The sequence below is a fragment of the Colobus angolensis genome, unplaced genomic scaffold (genome assembly GCF_000951035.1).
Source record: "Colobus angolensis palliatus isolate OR3802 unplaced genomic scaffold, Cang.pa_1.0 Scaffold297, whole genome shotgun sequence".
Lineage (NCBI taxonomy): Eukaryota > Metazoa > Chordata > Mammalia > Primates > Cercopithecidae > Colobus > Colobus angolensis.
In genome coordinates this window covers 2967173-2989823 of record NW_012116232.1, presented here as the reverse complement: position 1 = coordinate 2989823, position 22651 = coordinate 2967173, and the positions used below count along the sequence as shown (strand labels likewise).

At 32.1% G+C, this 22651-nt stretch overlaps 1 protein-coding gene across 1 annotated transcript in view; it reads right to left on the bottom strand.

Annotated features, from left to right (window-relative positions):
* Positions 1 to 22651, bottom strand: part of ADGRL3 (adhesion G protein-coupled receptor L3) — an 890906-nt gene that overhangs the window by 7404 nt on the left and 860851 nt on the right. Inside the window, exon 25 of the mRNA XM_011949310.1 lies at positions 18952 to 19048. Within this exon, the coding sequence (XP_011804700.1) occupies positions 18952 to 19048 (97 nt within the window). The remainder of the gene's footprint in view (positions 1 to 18951; positions 19049 to 22651) is intronic.

Below are 22651 nucleotides of genomic sequence, written 5' to 3'. Positions count from 1 at the left end.
TCTCTTGTGGTCTCTTTACATATCATATATTTTAAGCCTTCTGTGTCCCTAACACATTTTTATACTCAGGAAAGATAAAACCATGTCCGAATGCTTATATTGTAAGTGGTTTCAAAGAGATTTATGGTTTTCTGTTTTTTTTTTTCTGAAATACAATTAATTTTTGGGTCACTTTCAAGCTGAAGCATGTACAGAGGAACCATACTCAAAAGCCTTGCTTTTAACATGTAGCTGCAGAAGAAAAAGCAATTTTATGATCTGCCTGAGCCAGCTCTTACTGGCAATGGCAGAGCTAAGGCAGAACCCAAGCTGCTACTGCCCAGTATACTGTTTTTATCCTCCACTGCTTAGTTCAATGTAATTCTCCCCAGAGTTGATTTAAATGCTTTCATCAGTACTAATGGTTTGTGCTCAGAGTGTACTTTATGGTATAACAAAGTAAGATTTATTTTCTTGATCTTGTAATATTAAGACTACTGAATCAAGTCTTCTTTTATGTTACTTACCTTAAGAAAATATCTCATTTCTCAAAATAAATACATAGATATTTAATATAAAAACAAATGAACAACAAGTACTGACAAATCACAATACAATTTATAACATTATGGAGAAACAAACACGTATTGATGAAGCAGGCATTTGTTTATCAGAAGGAATCCATTTCTTACTAAGGAAAACCTAAGGAAAATGGAAAATACAAGTACTAAGAAGGGTGGAATGCGAAAAGAGTCTGCATGTCTGCTTCCAAAACAAAGAAATATAGAATGTGCCCTTAAAAGCTACATAAAATGGGACTCTCACTTGAAAAACTTAAGATAAACTCCAGCACACCTTGTGCGTTGTACATGCTGACAGAAGGGTTGTTACAGACCGCCGGTTCCCCAAGCAATGTATTATAGGGATTGTTAGTACCATGCGGACGAAGCAGAGCATTGCTTATAAGATGATTAGCCATGGCTCCTGGAGCAGCCCCATAGAAAGACAGAGAAAAAAAAAAATAAAAAGGTCAATCAGGCAAATGTGTTTGAAAAAAAGAAAGAAAACATTTAGAATGACAACAATTGATATAGTCCTGATTACAGGCAGGCAGCTAGCTAGACTAAAAAAATATGCCACTTAGAGCACACATTTCCAACAATGCACATATCTGAGTCAATGGAAAAGAAAGAAAATGATTTACAATGTTGATTAAGTTACATTTAAGGTTTTCCTTTTCCCAAGGTGTATATTAGAATATATTTCCATGCTTGCTAACAATTAAAATGAAAATGAAAAAAAGCAAAATCTAATCATTCATACAAACAAAACACAAAACACAAAACAAAAGTCAAAAAAGTTTAAAACACAAAAAGAAAAGCAAAAATTAAAACATTCCCTCATTCGCAGAAACCACGGGGTTGTTTCCAATGAAAATAAAAAAGGGTAAAAGGCAACATCTATGATAAAATACTCATTTGGTGAGCAGTTGTTGACACAACAGAATTTGACATTTCTGAAATTCCATGAAGAGGAATCATTTAAGATGAAATAAAACAAAATATAATCACTCATTAGTACACCATGGTAAGCATACTAATTTGGTGATCTTACAAATCTGATAAAAAATCATAGAGATGCTATTTTTAAATATTTTAAGTAAATTATTAACTTTACAATGTCAAGCAATATACATATATATAACTCCATTTTCCATTTTCCAACTGGTTGTTTGGAATTTGATAGCAATGAAACAATATTAAATTCTTTCACCCTTTTGTGAATACTTTTTGTTCTTAGTTTCTAACACCATCCTCCAAAGCCATTTAACCAAGAAGCAAAGATCAGAGGAGAAGTTTTATTAATACACTTAGGACATTTATGAAAATAATAGACAGAATTGTGTATTTGTGTTAGATGAGAAAGAAAGAAAAAGTCACAAAGGAAAGGAAAATACAAATTGCACGGGAATAGTCATGTTGAACTGACAAGTATATGTTAATTTAAATATATGTATTAGAGGATGAAAACACAAGCTATAGGCCGGGAGACAGATTTGTAAAACAAATTTACAAATATTTTTAATCCAAAAAAGAACTAGTATCGAGCATGCAGAAAGAAGTCTCAAAAGTCAACATTAAAAAAAAAACTAATAGCAACAACAAACACTCCAATTAGAAAATGGTTCAAAAGCATAAACAGATATTTCGTGGAAGAGGATACACAAGTGGCAAATAATCTTATGAAACAAATTGTTATTGGCCTTAAAGAAATACAGGTTAAAACCACAATGAGACATTACTACATATCTAAAATAAAAATGATGAAAAATACTAAACGATGGCAAGAATGCAGAGAAATGATTATTTGGACATCATTGGTGGGAATGTAAAATAACACAGCCATTCTGGAAAACAATTTGGCAGTTTCTTATAAAACTACTTGTGCAATTATTATGACACCCAGCAACTGCATTCTTGAACATTTATCCCAGAGAAATGGAAATTTACATTCACACAAAAACCTGTACATGAATGCTCATTGCAACTTTATTTGTAGTAGCTCCAAACTGGAAACAACCCAAATTTCCTTCAACTGGTGAGTGGTCAAACAATCTGTAGTATTCCCATACCATGAAATACTAGTCAACAACCAAAAGGAACAAACTATTGATACACATAAAAACTTGGATAAATCTTTAGAGAATTATACTGAGTAAGAAAAGTCAATCCCCAAAATTTACATACTGTTTAATTTCATTTATACATGTAACGTTCTTGAAATGACGAAATTATAGAAATGGAGAACAGATAAGTGGTTGCCAGGGGTTAAAGATAGAGGATGGAAGTAAGTGAGTATTGTCATGAAAGGGCAGCATGAAGCATCCTTGTGGTCACAAAATTATCTACTCTGTATCTTCACTATGATGGTGTAAATATGAACTTACTTTGTGGGTAAAATTGCATAGAACTAAACACATACATACAATTAACTACAGGTTAAACTAAAGAAATCTGAACAAGAGTGGTAGATTGTATCAATATTAATATTCTGGGGTGATATTGCAGTATAGTTTCACAAGATATGAGGGAAACTGGGTAAGTGATACAATATCTCTCAGTATTATTTCCTACAACAGCATGTGAATCTACAATTATCTCAAAATAAAAAGTAATCTAGGCCGGGCACAGTGGCTCACACCTGTAATCCCAGCACTTTAGCAATCCATATTAAATTAATGAAACAACAACAAAAAAGTCACTCCTAAAAAATGTTAAAAATGAGAAGGGAAGTGTGGGTAGTAGTATTTTCCATCTTTTCTAAATTATAACTCTTTGTCAGAGTAAATTATAAGTCAAGTAACAAATGTCTTAACCTCGACATTGAAAAAAATGAACATCTCTTGATTTAAAGAACACTATCCTTTGTCAGATCTGTAGAGTTGGAAGGCATCAGTTCATTCAGGAAATAACTCATGTGTTTGCATCCTGTATTTCTTGCAAATAATTAGCGTAGAACTGTCACCGAATTTTTCACTTTCTAAGTGTTCAATATTTGCTTTCTGAAGATGTAAAACATATATATCTAAATGTTCTTACATAGTGCAACGGCAGATTTGCAATCTATTGTGTAATGGGCCTATAAGGGCATTATTTTCCATTAATGAATTAAATATATGGTATTTTATGAGAAAAAAGGAGTTCGTCATAGTGCCTTTCAGACAAAAAATTGAAAAATCGTACATCTTGAACATTTATATTGTTGATGTTCTGCAAATTTAAGATGAATAACAGGATTTAGTCTGCATAGCATATTAGAAAACCAAATTATCTGTAAATTGTACTTCCCATCTTATATTTATTATTCTGGATCTTTTTCAAGTAAAAAAGTAAAATTAGTTTTCTAATACAATAATTTCTAAAATCACCCTAAATAAGCATTTAAATAGAAAATGAAAGGTATAAGTTAAAATGAACTAGTGTAAAAATCTTAAAAAACATATAATTGCCAAAATTCTTTATACTCCCTCAAAGATAAGGGCAAGATTTTTATGGCTAAGGCTTGCAGTTGCATCTCTCCACATTTCCCTTCATTGCTATACATTATCTAATTTGAACTAATTGGAAAACAAATAATAAGGTAGGGAGATTGCACGCCACTCTTCTTCCTTGCTTCATATAGCTCCAAAAGTAAAATATTTCTTTGTCTTAAATACATATATATTTTTTCTATGTTGATCTAAAAGAAGACAATTGAAAAAAAGAAAAATGCACTTTTGAACAAGGAACAATTGATTTGGGAAGAATCAAACCCAAGCAAGAAGCGGATGACTCAACTTTCTGGTTTCTGTGTTTATCATTCACTTTATTGAAAAGCCAAGAATACAAGAACAAAAAAGGATTAATCATACAAAGAAAGAGGAGTTTTATATTGGAATTCTAATGAAACTATCAAAGATTTTAAAAATATTCTATGTGGTTATATCTATCCTGGCATAAGCTTGTCAGTTTTTGTAAGTGTTTTCTAATTTTGAATGATTTTAAAACTACTTTGATCAGTGAAACTATTAATCTGAGAAGACAGTTAGTTTTAAAGTTCATTTTATTTTTCCATCATTTCTGCAAAGCTGGAAAATCCAGCAACAATGGCAGAAATACTGTATAGCTAAGTGTTATGACACAATGGTGGCTACATGGAACAATATTTAGTCTCAGCCATGTGGCTTTGGTAGGTTGCTTCTTCACATCTCAATGTAATCCGGAATCAGTTATTGATCTGTAGCCATAATGAATGTCACACAGTCATAACTGGAGACCTATCTGCTGGTTACACTGAAACCATATAAAGACTTACAAAAAACAACATAAAAGTATTAAGGAAAATGTATGTTCCTCTTTACCCTTGTTATTAAGGACCTTTTCCTGACAAAAGAAAATAATCGCTACTTAAAAATCACTTGCTTCTTTATTGTCTAGCACTCACTCTCATGCCTTATGCACCATTTGAAATCAATGTAATTATTGTTTCTGAAATTAACTCTGCAAATGGAGAGTTATAATTCAGATGAGGTCTTCAGCAACAGAAACAAAAAAGAAAGAAATGGAATTTGATGATTAGTGTTTTTCAAAGTGTATAAAGACACAGACAAGCTCTGTGGGTTTGTTAGTATGAAAGAGTAAGGGATATGTCTGAGTAATCAAACACTTTTTCCTCATTTGATTCAACTAATGTAAGAATTTACTTTAGGCCGGGCGCGGTGGCTCCAGCCTGTAATCCCAGCACTTTGGGAGGCTGAGACGGGCGGATCACGAGGTCAGGAGTTGGAGACCATCTTGGCTAACACCGTGAAACCCCGTCTCTACTAAAAAATACAAAAATCTAGCCAGGCGAGGTGGCGGGCGCCTGTAGTCCCAGCTACTACGGAGGCTGAGGCAGGAGAATGGCGGGAACCGGGAGGCGGAGCTTGCAGTGAGCTGAGAGCCGGCCACTGCACTCCAGCTCCAGCGACAGAGTCAAAAAAGGCCGGGCGCGGTGGCTCAAGCCTGTAATCCCAGCACTTTGGGAGGCCGAGACGGGCGGATCACGAGGTCAGGAGATCGAGACCATCCTGGCTAACACGGTGAAACCCCGTCTCTACTAAAAATACAAAAAGTAGCCGGGTGAGGTGGTGGGCGCCTGTAGTCCCAGCTACTCCGGAGGCTGAGGCAGGAGAATGGTAAACCCGGGAGGCGGAGCTTGCAGTGAGCTGAGATCCGGCCACTGCACTCCAGTCCGGGCGACAGAGCGAGACTCCGCCTCAAAAAAAAAAAAAAAAAAGAATTAAATATTTTTCCATGACTATTTAGGACTCGGAGTGACCTCGAGAGGACATGCTTCCTATCGCTCTACCAAGCAAGTACAATTTTTCTGGAAGGTACTATCCTATAGTTACTACAGTCCACACTCACTAAGTAAGCATTTCAATTGTACTTCTGAATAGTAGCACTGTGTTGAAAACAAAGCCTAGCTTTCTGCCAATGCCTAGATCTTTTAACTAAAAACTTGCACAGAAGCTGTCTTCCTCCCCCTTTTATGTGCAAAGTTACTTTTGTCTTTTCTCTGTAGCTGCACTGCATTTCTCTTGCCTTTGCTGAAGTCTATTATGTTTGCTTTTGGCTGTCTCCTCAATTGACTTAGGTCATTTTTAATTCTAATACTGTCTTCCAGGATTCTGTCTACCCTGTCTCTTCCTCTTCCTTCCAGCCAGCTTCTGATTTGTAAACTTCCCTTCTAATAGCTGTGAAACTGTTGAAGACTTCCAAGAAGTTCAGTGTTTACAGACCATCTGCCACTGTTTCTCAGCTGAAAAGTTGGGCTTACTCGTTAGTCAGTTTGAAGACATACATACGATGGTGAATTTTGGGGGCTCAGGGAGGACGAGATAGTTATAATATTACATATGAGAAAAGAATGCTCATGTGCTAATTTTTCCTAGAATGGAGAGGTACCATGGAAAAGCAATATACAGGGGTTTTCACTGCTCTACATCAAGTATCTAAATAGTCCCTAGAACTCAAAAAAAATTTGTTTAATTAATGAAAAAACTTACGTGAAATTGACGACATCTTGAAAATAAAAAACTAAATCAAATTTATCCATTATGAGTTGTTTTATAATTTTAGTAAATTGTTTAATAGTGTCAATTGTCCAGTTCCTAATGTAATTTATTTCCTTCTAATCCTATACCAGGTACTCTACTATCTAAACTTTAAAAGCAGAAATAAACAATCATATGTTATTTGGAAATACAAGAGGCTACCTGAATACCAACTGTGGATAACAATAGAAAACAAAACAAAACAAAACAAAAAAACAACTCACTACCTGCCATGACTCAAAGTAAAAAGCTCAAATTTGGGTTAAAAATAAAGTGGCTATGTGAAAATGACAGTTCCTTAATCATTTAACTCACAAACTCCTGGCTACGGTCTAGTCATACTTGCTTAATTGCTATCAGAAACAAGAATTAGCCCTCTAATAAAGCCATGGAAGATTATTTAAGATCGAATTATAATATATGTGTATCAAGCATGATATAGTGTCCCATGCCTGTAACACAACACTTTGGGAGGCTGAGGTGGGTGGATTACTTGAGGTCAGGAGCTCAATATCAGCCTGGCCAGCATGGTGAAATCCCGTCTCTACTGAAAATACAAAAAAATTGGCCAGGCATGGCGGAGCATGCCTATAGTACCAGCTACTCAGGAGGCTGAGGCAGGAGGATCTCCTAAGCCTGGAAGGCAGACGTTGCAGTTAGCTGAGATCACACCACTGCATTCCAGCCTGGGCGACAAAGCAAGACCCTGTCTCAATAAATAAACAATAAAGGGAAACAATATATGTGAATCATTACCATGGTTTTCAATAGAAGGCTCAGCACAAAATTTTTATTTCTGATGAAAGTGAGATACAAAGCAAAAATGATTTTCGTATTCTATATTGAAAAACTTGGGGAAGTTCCTTTAACACATATTTAGAAGAAAGATCCTAAAGCCACTGAAATAGACTCAGTTAAAATCATAGTCATTTTAAGAAGGGTCCTCTTCTTTTTTTTATTTCATTTATACCTGAAGATCTAGACTGATACAAAAATTGTGAATGAGTGAATTTTGAATGAAACAATGAGTCACACTCTTCTCAAATGTATAGTTTTAACACAAAACTGTGTTTTTTTTCTTTCTTATGAAAATAGAATAGGTGTTTTGACATTGGGAGGCCCTGAATGACAGCACTGTCTGGGCTGGTTCAGTGTAACCGAGGACTGGAAATCTAAGGCTGAATGATGTGCTTTGAAACTGTAAAGTAAAAAACACATCTGAAAAAGGATGACAGTTGGATCTCACTTGAATCTATCATTCAGAAACATAATTCAAACAACGCTTCTTCTTGACAGCAGGCTAACAAAAGCATACTGAAAAGATCTTAAAATAACTTGAATTGCCACTCTACTCTGACCTCAGACTTTATTTCTTTTTTTAAATGCACTTACATTCTGGTTTGATCATATTGAATGGCCAAAGTTTTAAAATTCAAAACTTTGGTGATCTAATGAACCAACTGAATACAACCATTCATCAATAGTCATATAGCAAGATGCCTCAATTTTCAAATTCTTGTATTTATAAATGTTTAAGATGACAAATGTTCTGTTTGCTTTATCCTAATAAAACAGTTATACTCTGATGGTTCTTTCTTCTCCAATATCTTCCAGTCCGGTCCCTCATGTTTCTCTCTCTTTTATCTTGACACAACATTTCTTACAAAGTCATTTCTAATATATACATTAATGTATATAAATTAAAGTTTTGCATAAAACATAGTCACTACTGAGTAATGTCTCTCTATTTTTGTTTTCAGACCTTAATTTTGCCCCACAGTGGAGACTTAATTTGTAACAGGAAAAAAAAGTTTTTCTAATGGTTGTATTTTCTAGGGCATTAGAACATAACTTCAGTATAAAGCAAGGGATCTTTTCACAGGCAGATGAGATCTATGAAGTTGGGAAATCCTTAACACTGCATGTAAAATGGTTTAGGTATATGTTTGTATGCTAAATTGTGCACATTCACATGTCTGCACTTCCTTCTGATGAAAGAGTCCAATGGCTTTTATTTCTTTTACAAAGAATTAAAAAACTGGTATAAAGGAATAAAAGGTAAGTTTCTTTCCTTAGTGAGTAAAATACAATATAAACAAGAAAACTGAAAAAAGTAAATTAGAAGTACTCCAAATATACTTTATATTTATATCACCTAATTGACTGTAAGATTGCATTATGGAGAAAGGTTATAACTCAAAATTAATAACTGAATACGATTTTTAACATCATCAAATCTACCACCATTATTTAATACATAAAGAATCACAGGCTGAGGTATTTATAATTTATTCAAGGTCACACATGACCTCTGGTAGTTTTATTTAAATATGTTTAAAACTGTGATTTTCAAAATACTTTTTAGGATCCTCTTCCTCAAAAATTGTTTCAACATAATTTTATTAGGAGCCCTGTAGGAGTTCATTAATCTTTCCATACACTTTCTGATAATATTGAATTACTTTGTTTTCATATTCTTCTATTAAATTATATAAAATAAATGAATAAAAAAGAAAGTAAATAGACAAAAGAAGAAGCTTCAGAATTACAGAGAACGGATTCAGTAGGCATTGCCTATTTTAAGTATTTTGTTTCCTATTTTTAGCTTTTTGGTGTAGCAAAACAATATCAACACATATAAACAATCTACAGAAGGTGCAAACAATGATTAGTTCAACTTGGTTGGGCTACTTTATAAAACAGGGATAGCTATATAAATCAATACCAAGTCACTTATTAAAAGAAACAACGAATAGAATCTACATGATACCTTTCAAAGTTACATAAGTTTTAAAATCATAGAATCCATAATTTTAGATTTTAATGTTTTAATTAGAACAATGAAATTACAAAGAGTCAAAAAAGAAATATTTCATTAAGCGCTAAGAACTCTTTCATCATTTTTTTCTAAAGTCATAAATTGAAGAGCTGACATCTTGATTTATCACACTGTGCACTTTTAATAGCCAACAAGTTTGCTATTAAATTTTAATCAACCTGCCTATTAAATTTCATTCAAATCGTTTGGAGATACTTCAGCTTCTTTTAATAGCTAATTCATTCACTGGGAATCCATTAATATGGATTTCAATGACACATTTTCTCTAAAGTATAGATTAAGTTATTGTTAGTTCAATATAAAATGACATAGTCTGAATTCAGAGGTGTTGCCTCTTTTAACATACAAATCTGAAGATTCAGAGTTGGAAACCCTAGAAGTTACCTCTTCAATTCCTCTTATTTTGTACTAACTGGCTACATATGTGTCTTCTTGTTCAGACACGAGATTTTCCACAATAAATACTTAAAAGTCAAATCACTAGGTCATATCTTGTGCACATTTTCAGCTTATTGAAGTAACATACTGCCAAAGTGCTGTCAAATGTGCTTGTACAATTCACTTTCCCAAGAACAGTGCACTTAATTCTCTCAAATTCTTGCTAGGATTTAGTAATGTCAGACTGACATTTTTGCCAATCAGATAGAGTATAAAATGATATTTCATATCACTGTTATACTCTGCATTTCTTATTACTATAAAGGTGGGTAATTTTTCATATGTTTATTTGCTATAAGGGTTTCTTTTTTGTGAGTTGTCTGTTCTTTTGCTCACATTTCTATTGAGTGTTTGAATTTCATTTATTAATTTGTAGACATTCTTTATACAACATGGGCACTAGCATTTTGTTTTTTATATATGTTGTTTACACTTTCTCCCAATGGCTTATGTGAGTACTGTTTCAATGTTGAGACAATGACTTTATCTGTCTTTTTCTTATAGGTTGTGATCATTATTATTTTTTTAAAAAAAACTCCTTCTTTAATCTAAAATCTGAACTATGATTTTTAAAATTCTAAGGTTTTATATTTAGTATTTTTCCATATTACGCAACACACTATCATATTGCAAATGAGAAAACTACTGTCATTAGATATTCAATGATATTATTCATATAATTAGCTAGAAACCAAAGCTCTTTAGAGATTTTAGTTTTTCCAACTGCTTAAGCCAACAATGGTAGGATTGAAACTCAGAATTGTTGGTGAATCTGCTTCAAAACAGAGAAAGTGGTTGGTCTGCAGAAGTGAGGGACTCTTATTAGTAATTTATTAATCTCTAAAGCTCATCTTTTGCAGTCAAAGCCATGTATTTCTGTCTTCTTTTAACTTGCACATTTTGAACTCTTTTGCATAGTACTCAAAAAATACTGAGTCTGGAAATCCTGGGGCAATTTTCCTTAACCACAGGCAAAATAGCAGTAAACTGCAGTTCTTTTTAGTAAATTAAAGGCACTTAGCAAAAAATATTTATCTTTGTCATTCACACAGTAGCAACTCAATTCATTTCCTCTAAATCAGATTATTCGATAGTCTGCTAATGGTATGTAGTCAATCCTATAGCTATATTTATCTGTTACTCACACATTGCTTGTGAATTTGTTCTGAAATAAAATACAGAACAAATGAAAGTATTATTAATAAAGATAAAATAATTTACCAAAGTGAAAAAAATATGACATGTAGTATAACTCACTGCCCAATATTGGTGTATTTTTAATATTGTGCAAATTATATAATCTTACATGCAGAAGGTCTGTCGTGACTAAAATTTGATCTTTTAAATTGGAACCTATATTTGAAAACAGTGTGTCTGAACAAAATAGACATGAATTCAAATAAGATATCCATGAATAAAGAGATTTTTGATAATGTTACAGAAGGCTTATTTTATACTATGATCATAGTCAGCTCTGTTCTATTTAGACTGGGGCTGATTCAGGAAACATACTGTTTCTATTTTTCTAAATCAAGATTGACTATCTTCCTTCAATCTATATATCCTCTCAACTCTTTCTTAATTCTCCAGTGATTTTCCAGGGTTGTAAATTACCTTCTATGAACGTGGTAGCTGACTTGTCTTACATTCTAAAGTGGCCACATTCCTTATTATGACAAACTATGAAGAAAGATTATTATAAAAATTCATAGGAGAAGCTATCACATAAACAAACTTTTAAATGGCATGTAGTATATAAAGCTGAGCTATATAAAGTACAAGCCTTTGTATGCAATTCAACAGGAGCTAATTTAATCAAATACTACCCAATTATTGGTTGTTACAATTTAAGTACTTTTTTTTTTCCAATGAGGCCTTTTTCCCCTTGCTAAACATATATCTTCCTTTCACATTTTAATTTTTTAGATAATTGAGTTAACTCCCATTTACCTCACAATAGCAGACAGAAATTAATACAGCCTATTTCTTAGAAAAATAATTTGAACCAATGATGACTCTGCTAGAATTAACTTTGAATATTATATACGGTATTTATATCATCACAACCTTATGTTTACAGTATTAGCAGGAACATTTTTCCAGATGGCAAACACAGTTCAGGTTTTAATTTATTTTAAAATTTTGAATTATAAAGCATATCATACTTTTTGTTAAAACCAGAATTAGCAATACAATAATAAAAAGTTTAATTAATAATATTATCACTGCAATTTCAACTGAAATATATATTCTACTTATTCCAGGCATTACTGTATTGTCCTGACAGAAAAGGGCACAGCTTCAAAAAATATCAAATTCAGGAGTAAAAGATCTGGGAAAAGTTATATCTTTTCTATTACTATATGATTATAGGGAAAAGCTATTTACCTGTTTTCTAACATAATCTTTGCCCTCACCAAAATGTTCATCCTTGTACTGAAATATAAAAATTTTAAGTTAAAATAAAAAAGATTCTACAAATAAAATACTTTGAAAGCTTCCAAGAAAGAAGAATGACAATGAAATTCTTCTTATAATCTAAGCCCTACAATTGGGCAATAATGTATAATAATTCAACATATTCTAGATCAAATAGTTTTGTAAAAGTAATATGTGGTTTGCCAATCTATGTCCTCATATATTCAGTTTCTTCAAGCTTTTCTTCCTTACATGGATAGGAAGAATCCACTCTAAAAAACTGTGCTTAGAATAAAATAAAATGGAAGCAAATGAATAATACATGAAGGAATTTTAGAAATAAAGATGTGAATAACTTCACTGTTAAGAATATCTATTTCCCATATTAGGTGATAAAAATAAAGGTCACTTTGAAATACTTCCTTCAAACAACTATGAATATATTCTAATCTTCAACTTCACGAAAAATTGTCATTATATGGAAAGAATGAATGTTTTTGTTACCCTGTATAGGGCTTTGGGGTTGGAAAGACCTTGTTTGGAATCTAGATGTTGCCTTTAATAGTCATGTGATCTTGGACAAGTTACTTTGACTACCAAGAAACTCAGCGTCTTCATGGATATAAAGAAAATGGATAATAAATAATGAACAGAATACAATATGCAAATGATTACACACATACTAAAGAAGAAACACCAAATTATCAACAAATATAAAGAGGTATATTGTGCTCTATCAGAGAAAGGAACACCAGCAACTCCTAAGTTGGAATCTTCACACTTAGCTCTAAGAAAAAGAAATTTTTAAAAATTATGTCCTCAATAACTTACATGAAACAAATAGTAATATTTTAGAACTAAGTGGAAATATTCTATAGCACTTATATTTAGAATTTATCAAGGTAGCTCACTGCACCTTGTTTGATTCATAATAGAGGTGAGGAATACTGCTCATAATATGTGAGGTAATAAGGTAATAAATCAATAAACAAAAGGAAATTAAATAGAATTTTACAAACTTCTCTTTTTAAAAGGATCTATGAGAGCTTTAGGTTAATAATAATAAAGAATACAAACTGTTCATTATTGTTTAGTTGGCTGTGAGAGACTGGATTACTTGGAAGAGTCATATCACAGACAAAGTTGAATGTAATGCATAAGAAGGACTTGCTGAGTAAGCAATATGAAGATTTTTCTTTTTTAGATCCTGCCAACAATTTATAGCCAAGGACCTTTGCCCTGGATTGATTGGACATTAATATTTCATATATTTCATTTTGCCACTTGAATGAAGAGTTAACTCTGAAAATTATTTGGCTTCCTTGGGTTAAAAACCTGGATATTAACAGCCTTGTTTAATTATCTCTTTGACTCAGCATCTCACTTTAAAAATCTGAGCCTATTTTTGCCTTTGTGTTATTAAACTGATTTTCCTAACACAGGCTTCTTTATGTTATTGTTCCTTTTCTGATTGTGTCTATTGATAACATGTACATATATATCCTTTGTGTGTATATATATATCTTTTCTGTGTATATATATCCTTTGCATATATATATACACACACAGAACGCTGTTGCCTCATTTACACAGAATATAAAGAACAAAATTATAGACATACTAGACATAACAGTATTTCTCAAAAGAAAAATTTACCTATGTCATTGAATACTTATATTTGCATTCATATCAGTATAATGCTTGTTCAAAATAAGAATAGTTTGTTATATAGGTTACTCTGATTTGTTAGCAATGCAAGTTCCATGGGCACATTATTAACTGTTTTTGCAAATTTCATAAGTAGATGTCAGATTATATTAGGAGCTGGTTAATATTTACAACCAATGATTTTATAATCCTTCAGAACAGCAAGACTTTTGGGCAATACAGCCTATTTTATGCATATAAGCCAAATTATATTTATTGACATTAATAAACAACAGTGAATGAGTATGAGTGTTTTGCCCTAGTAGCTTTAATTTATATAAATTACTAATCGCAGTAAAACACCACTTAAATTTTTTTCATTTGCAATTTTTCTTTAAAAACATAAAAGCAAAATATGTTTAGAAGCTTGAATATTAATGGGAGGGCAGGTGATTTATTTTGAGGTTTCTTCTGTCTCAGTGATCTACCTCCTGGGAAAGACAATACAGGCTCTGAGGAAACTTTTGTTAAAAACGGGTCTGAGCCACATACCTGCTCCACTACATAATTGGTTATTTAGCAGAGCTGTCTGAATTGGAATAGTGTTCTCTAAGCTTCTGAAGAGACAGGACAGGGCTTAGAAGAAAAGTGAAGGCAGTGTTTGCTTATGTCATTATCTAAGGTAGGGAGAAGAAATATATTACCTTTTTTTCTTTGATGCTAAAACATGGTTATAAATCAAAAGTGGGAAATACAAATAAGCAGATGCAATGTGTATTTAATTTCTAATTTAGAAGCGACAATTCAGTTTTATTATTTTATTTTTTGTTAGGCTCCAGGGTAGCACAATCATTTATTTTACTTGACATTCAGTTAACCACTTCATTCTTCCCACTTATTTCTGCAAAATAAAAATGAAAACAAAACTTCGGTAGTGAATGATGGATTTTAGTATCTGATTACTTGAGAGCACTAGCAAGGACAAGTTTTCATTTTTTAGAAAGTATAAGTGAACTTCTGAATAAAATAATAATAACTATGTTCCAGGCCCTGTTGTAAGCAATTTACATATTAATATATTCATTTACTCCTCTCAAGGACCTTCTGAAGTGAGTACTATTTATTTACCTATTGCATAGACCCTGAGAAGTTAAGCAATTTGCCAGAAGTCTCTGGATTAAAACTCAGGTGTCCATTCTTAGAACTATTATGCAAAACTAAAATGAGTAGGTCAACTACTTGCAAATATCTATTTGATAGCAGCATCTTTCCCCTCTGTATCAACCATACTCCTAACAGGTGGGGTCACCTTTCAGCAGGTAGCAAAGCCACTAGCTACAAGCCAAAATTTAAGATTTGGCCTGCAGAGATTATTGGTAGGAGTTATGGGTGGAAAAGACTAGCTACAAGTCATTTTTACCGCTACCAGAAAGTTGGAGCTACTAGAGATCTGAATTAGATTTCCAGCAGCCCTGGGAGGAGACTGGGGATTGAGTGCTGACTAAACCTTCAAGGTATGAGAAAAACAGTAAATATTTAAATGAACCAATGAATAAACCATCCTGAAGTCCTATAAGTTTGTGAAAACTTGGGTTTGGCGTAGAGTTAATCTTTGTTGAAACTCTCTATAATCAACCATCACCTTACAGCTCTTCTAAAGCTCCTTCTACTTGTGTATTCAGCTGGATCACTAAAGTTAACTTGATAATAGTGCTAGGGTATTGGCCTCAAGGAATTCTGAATTTGTCAAAGTGTGTAACATTGTGCAAAACAAGTTGGCTGAAGAAAAATATTTGAAAATGTATAGAAAACATTTTGTGAAATACCTTCATATTTATAGATATTCAAAGTACAATTTTAATGAAAGATTTTAAAAAGATAAAGTTATGAAACAACAAACTTCCAAAGAGAATAAAAAGGAATTAATATACTCATTGAAAATTATTATATCAATAAATCTTCCAAGGTTTCACATGCTTCCAAGGAGTAAAATCCCAATAGTAATCAAATTTATCACACTGGGAAATCTAGAAAGGTAATCTCATACTTACGATACAACAAGCTAATTCAAGAACAGAATATTTGAGATGGTTTAAAAAAATAAATACCATTGAGAAGTAGTTCTACACTGCATGATGTATTCTTTATTCTTAATGGATCCTAAAGACAATAGTGATTGATTCTTGTTTGTAAGAATAGATGATAAAACATACAAAAATATAAAATAAAACTCTTTTGATGAATTGGCCAGTGGAATGAACAGGAAAGAAAACCTAAATTAAAAATAGGACTAATTTTTGGACAACAGGTTGTCGTTTTCAAGGGTCAGAACTATCTTAAAGACAAAAATAAGAGATTTAATATATCTAACTTAGAAAGAAAGGAAAATGGGGTCTGAATTTAAAATGAAAACACTATCTACAAAAAAACTAAATGAATGGGAAGTTAGAATATATGAAGATGTAAAGATGTAGTATCTAAGATTTTTATTTTAGTAATAGAGAATATAATCTATTGAATAAACAGAAGTGAATAATTATGTTGCTGAGGTGACTATTTATCTGAAAAGATGAATCTTGGATGTCACCTACCTAAATATGATACACACGCCTGAATGCAGGGAAGATAGGACCCTGGGAAATAAGACAAGATTAAAGAAGGAGGTTAAAGACTATCTTCAGAGATACAATATGAAGAAACAAAATTTCAAGTTGTCCACTCATGTAAGATTAAAAAAACAAGATGAGAATAAAACTAGGAGCTTCTGACTTGAGGGGCACTAAGAAATTAATATAGGAAATGAAGAAGATCACTATGATTTCTAGCACCAATAAAGTCACTAAGTGAAAGGAAGAATATATATCCTGATGAAATGATCACTATCTGGGCAGCTTTTAAATGATAAATTCAATTGAATTCTCTATAAAAAGTCATCATTAAAGTAACTTATTCAATGTCACAAGAAATTGTATACCCTTCCTTTAATAACTGTATGGAATATCTTTTAAAACTAGAGATTTTGATAAACAGACTTAAACATACGACCAGCCAATATAAAATAATACTATTTCCTTTAAATATATTTCAAATTGATCCAGTTATCCACACATCACTATATTCCAAGTTGATTAAATTCTTAAGAAGCAATTAAAAAGGAAGAAACTAAATGTAGTGTTATATAGTGATTAACTTTAAGCCCATAAATAGTATCCATTCATAGCAGTTTTTACTTAACTTACATACCTTATTATCTTTACATGAATTTAGATAACAGTATTAGACAAAATAATAATTTTACGTATTTTATTTATCCTAACAATATAAAAACAATTCATCATTAAAATCATATTACCTCATTCTTTGTTTAATCAATAGTTATTCTATGGCTGCCAGGATCTTTAAATGCAAGATAGTTCTATCAATAAATCCTATAGGTAAGGACAATTCTCTTTCTTGGAACATGCAGTAAATTTTCTTATATATGGAATTGTTTAAAGAATACAGAAAATTAGTCATCTGTAAGCAAATTAATCTTAGGTTATGGAGGTGTTTGTAAGTAGTTTGTTCTTTACGATTTAAAAGTAATGTCAAAAAGTTAGAATACTCATATTAAAAGAAATTTTCACAAACTGAACATTAAAACTCAATTGAAAAAGATGAATACTTGAGAGATATTGTCTACATGAATATGTTCTAGCCAATAAAAACAAACTAATAATGAAACAAAATACTAGGAGGTAGTTGTTTTATTTTAATATATTTTCTTCATATTTGGAGGAATATTCTCACTCACTATTCTTACTAATCAAGAAAAAGTGATGTAGATAATTTTAAATCATCACTAGTTTATAGTTGCTATATTGCTACCCCAAACAACACATAAACCTCAATTAAGATTATATTAAAACATGGATCCCTGCATCAAATTCAATCTTGACACTGCCTGTCCTAACTTCTTTATATAAATAAGATGTAACCTACTTGAGTACAAATAATTGAGAGTACTAGCATCTGAACGTTTCTGAATCATATGTTATAATTATTACATTATTTCTTCCTAAGTAGCATAAAATATAACAAAATAACTAACAAAAATGAGTTAAAAACAAAATAATAATTCTAGTTTGGGGATAAAAATAATAATATTGATCATAAAAATAACTTAAATTCATACAAATGCCTCCTTCCCGGATAAAACTATATTCTAAATATTTCCCATTGCTGACTGTAGTAGCCTCTTGGTCTCCACAAAATTGCATCTGGTCATTTTTACCGCAGCAAAATGAATTCTAATCATATCCCCACACATACACACACAGAAAGAGAGAGAGAGAGAAAGAGAGAGAGAGAGAATATAAGATCAAGGAAAAAACTCGACCACAAACAAAACAATAGATTAAGGGAACTTCATTTCTTCATTTCAAAAATCTAAATGCCGCCCAGGGAGCACTGAACCACAAGCACATACACAAAAATCATAATATACCCCAAAGTATCCTTTCTCCTAAATCTTTAAATATCCAATATTATCCAGATAAGTCTTTTAGATATTAAGATGTGATTTTTTCCAAGTACACAGGTTGCCTTAACTATGTATTAGACAGTATACTTTTACTTCCGCAAAGGCTATGAAATTGCTTTATACCTAAGACAATGTGGAACTCTATGATGCTTAGCCGACTATATAGCCACATAATTGCCCATTTTCACTGCTTCCAATGAGGCCTGACAGTGCTCGTTTATAGCAGCAGCAGATGACTAGGAAAAAAAGTTTCTTATTTTCTAATTTCCTTTTGGAAAAGACTTCTGGAAAATTCAGGATTTTTTTTAAAGTGTCTTATGAATAAGGAACACATTGCTACACTCAACCAAGTTTTATGTTCTTACAATATTTCTATCACATGGAACAGGTTCAGAAGTTGCAAATAAAGCAATGCATTTAAGAACTTCTTAATCAGAAAAGTAATAAATATGAAAAATTATTTCTAATTACCTCTGTTGAGTGACGCTGAACTGTTTATGTCTCCAGTAATAAAGGAAGACTCTGACTGCTTTCGAACCGTGTCATTCCACATTCTACGGATTCGGCTCTGGGTGGGGGAAAAGGTAGAAAGAAAATGAACTCATGAGACAGTGAATTTTCACACAAATCATTCTTTCCTTTTCTGTCATAGTTACATGAGATGTTTGTTTCTAGTACTTGACAAATAAACAAATACATGTTTGCAGTGCAGTAGCATGAGAACATCAGAAATAATGTTCAGGATAATACATGGTTCTCATTAACTGTATTCCTAAATGCTTATATACCAAAGATAATTATAACTGAAAAAAGAAATAAATGTGAAGTACTATACCAACTTAAATATGTTGAAGATATACAGACATATATATCTTCAGGGAGTTAGAATTAGAAAATTTTAATTTCCAAGGTGAAACAATTTTTACTGTAAATTTTATCGGAATGGGAATGTTTAAGTATGCATTAAAATGCCAGTTCTAACAAAATATTTAGTTTAAGAAATCAGAATCTTGCAAAAGAGTTTGCTAAGAAAAGAAAAGAGAACATTATTAAAATGCTACCAAACTTAAATTTCTCATAACTTTTATAGGAAGATCAATGTAATTTTAGGGATTACATAACTATCCTGACTTTTCTTTCTTGGAAGAAAATAAAATTAGTTGAATCATTGCTTCAGTAGGAAGTTTTATAGATAACTAAAAATTCTTACATTATTATTGACATTCTTAAATTCAAATTTCTAAGTGTCAGATAATTCAAGAAAATAAATATTATAAACTTTTTCCATTGGCGGGATTTTTTTCTGTTTTATTCTGTTATGTCATTTTATTGAGTTATAGATCCAAAAAGTATTAACAATCTTGTGAGGAAGAATTTGTAAAGACTTTTACCAATTATACCATATATTTTTACCATATATTAAAGGATATGTCCTTCTCTAGGGAGTCTGAGAACAATGCAGACTGAAGAGGTAACATTTTATCTGGAGTTGACGAAGTTATTATTGTTAGGTGATATTTATATGAGCTGTCCCCATTATCTCATCTCCTATTTATCTCCCCTATCTGCTCTAGCTGCACCTGTCCCCTTGCTGTTCTCTAACATGCCAGGCATGTTTGTGCCTCAGAGCTTGGCAATGTTGTTGTTTTCTCTGCCTGCGGTGCTCTTCCCCCAAATACAGGTATGCATAATTCCTTTATCCTTTTAACTCTAAAATATTTTTTTCTGAAGATATAACTTGACCACCCTACTTAAGAATTGGAGGCTACACACAATTCAATCACATCTCAGTCCCTTTTCCCCTCCTACATTCCCCCAACAGTCACTAACATCTCCTACAATACCATGTATTATATAATTATTTCTTACATTTATACTTAATAGCTAACCATTTAACGTCTAATATTTAATGTCTGATGTCTGCAATAGGCTTGAGGCTTTATGAAAACAGAATTTTTGTCTTTTTTGTTAATTGAGGTACATATACTTGTCACATACATACATACATGGTGTATGTATATTATATATGTGCATGTGTGTGTATATACATCTATATCAATTTTTCTATGCTCTCTTTACCATAATATATACCTTTCACGTATTCACCCATCAAAACCTCACAAGAACTCCATGAGGTAGGTAATACTATACATGAGAAAACCGAAGCACAGTGGTTAATGAACATTCTAATGGCACAGATCTAATAATCAGCACTGGAATGCAGTCATCTGGCTCCTGAGTGCAGGAGGTTAACAACTCACTGCACTACACCAAACATAGTTTAAGAGGAAAAGAGAAAAGAGGAAAAAAAGAAAAGGAGAAAAAGGAGAAGTATTCCAGGCAGAGAAAAAGGTATATAGTATATGGCACAGAGGCCACACTTAGATATTTATGGAATGAATCAGGAAGGGTTTTAGAATACGGGAGTGAAAAACACAAGTCAGAGAAGACTACATACAATAAAATACCATTTTTAAACAAAGATTTCAAAAAGGAATGCTGAACAACATTTTTTGGAGGGAAACTATTAGAATAAGTTGCAGGAATGAAAAAATAAAATTTAGGAGCCTCTCTGGAGGAAGACATAGGGGTTGATTAGGGAGGGGTTAAATAAAAAGGAAAACATATCGAAAATGTTCTATTTCTTCGGTTGGATGTTGAGTTCACAGGTGTTCATCTTATTAAAATGTTTCAATGTTTCATATACATGTCACTTTTTTGTTTTTCAAATATTATATAATAAAAAGCAAATATATCTAAAAGTCAATAAGATACATGAAAGATAAATGACAAAACAATTACAAGAAAGTCAAAAGATATTATTTCAATCCATAGTTTAAAAAAAATTTACACCCATTTCTGTGAATATGTTTGTGTGACTGATGCATATTATAAAACTTTTATAAGTGATTAGGACCAGGAAGTAAGTTTGGAGGAGCAAGAGGTGAAGAGGATTTTTACTTGTTAGTCCTGGCCATCATCCCCTCCATTATCCACAATGTAGCAACATAATGTTTATTACCTGCAGATTGTATCCTATCACTTTCATTTCTAAATTATCTCACTGGCTATCCAAAGTAATCAAAATAAAATTTAATTTTCATACTGTTACAAATACCTAGGGATCGGTCTCTTTCCTTTTTCTTTGACTTTCTGTCTCATTCTCCCTCTAACCTACTTTGGCCAACGGTTTTTGTAAGTTCTCCACACCATAAAGGCTTTGCATTCTACATTTTCTCACTTAGAATTCTGTTCCCCTGAATTTCCTTTTCTCCTTCATTTGGAATCTTGTAACTCAGACTTTGGCATAAGTACCACTTCCAAAGGCAGTCTTTCTCCAGCACTTAATTCCAGTAGCCACCTGGCTAATTGACATCATATTTTTGTTCTCTGCCAGCTTTCCCATTTGATATTTTTGTTGGGTTGTTTGTAATCAATACACTTTCTACCTTCCAATACTAGAATAAAAGTTCCAGATCACAGGGGAAGTTATATGTCTTTTAACCATTTTATCCCCAGAGATTAGAAAATTGAAGGCATTATATAGGAGGCACTCAATATTTCTAAATAAAATAATTATTTTAGAAGTGCTCTTATGTGAAAGATGCATCCATACTCCCCAAATTTTGTTTTAATATCAGTATTTTAGCATTTGCTTATGGATGGCCATGATTAGTGAGAAATATATTTACTTGTCTTACCTAAACAAATAATATAGATTTAAGTAACTATAACCTTACATAGGCTTGGATGGTCATAGTTAATCAAAATTAGTATTATATTAAGTATAAGGAAAAATGTAAATTATTTTCCAAGAGTAGAATTGTGATATTACAAATTGCAAGAATGTGGGGAAAAATATGATACAACTTAAAATATATATACAATAATATTCTATAATAACAACAGTAATAAATGGTAGCAACCACTGTTTATTGAGCACCCATAATTTATTCTGTTTTGTGTATATTAGTTCAATCTTCTTAGCAACTTAAGACGTCAGTATTTATTATCACCATTTTACAGATAAAAAAAACTGAGTGTCAATGAAATTAGTAACTTGTTTTGTGTCATAGTTGGTATGTAGCAAGGCCAGAATTCAAAACAAGGTATACCCACCCACAGAGTTTATTATTATTCCATTGAGTTGTACTGCCTTAACTCATAGTTT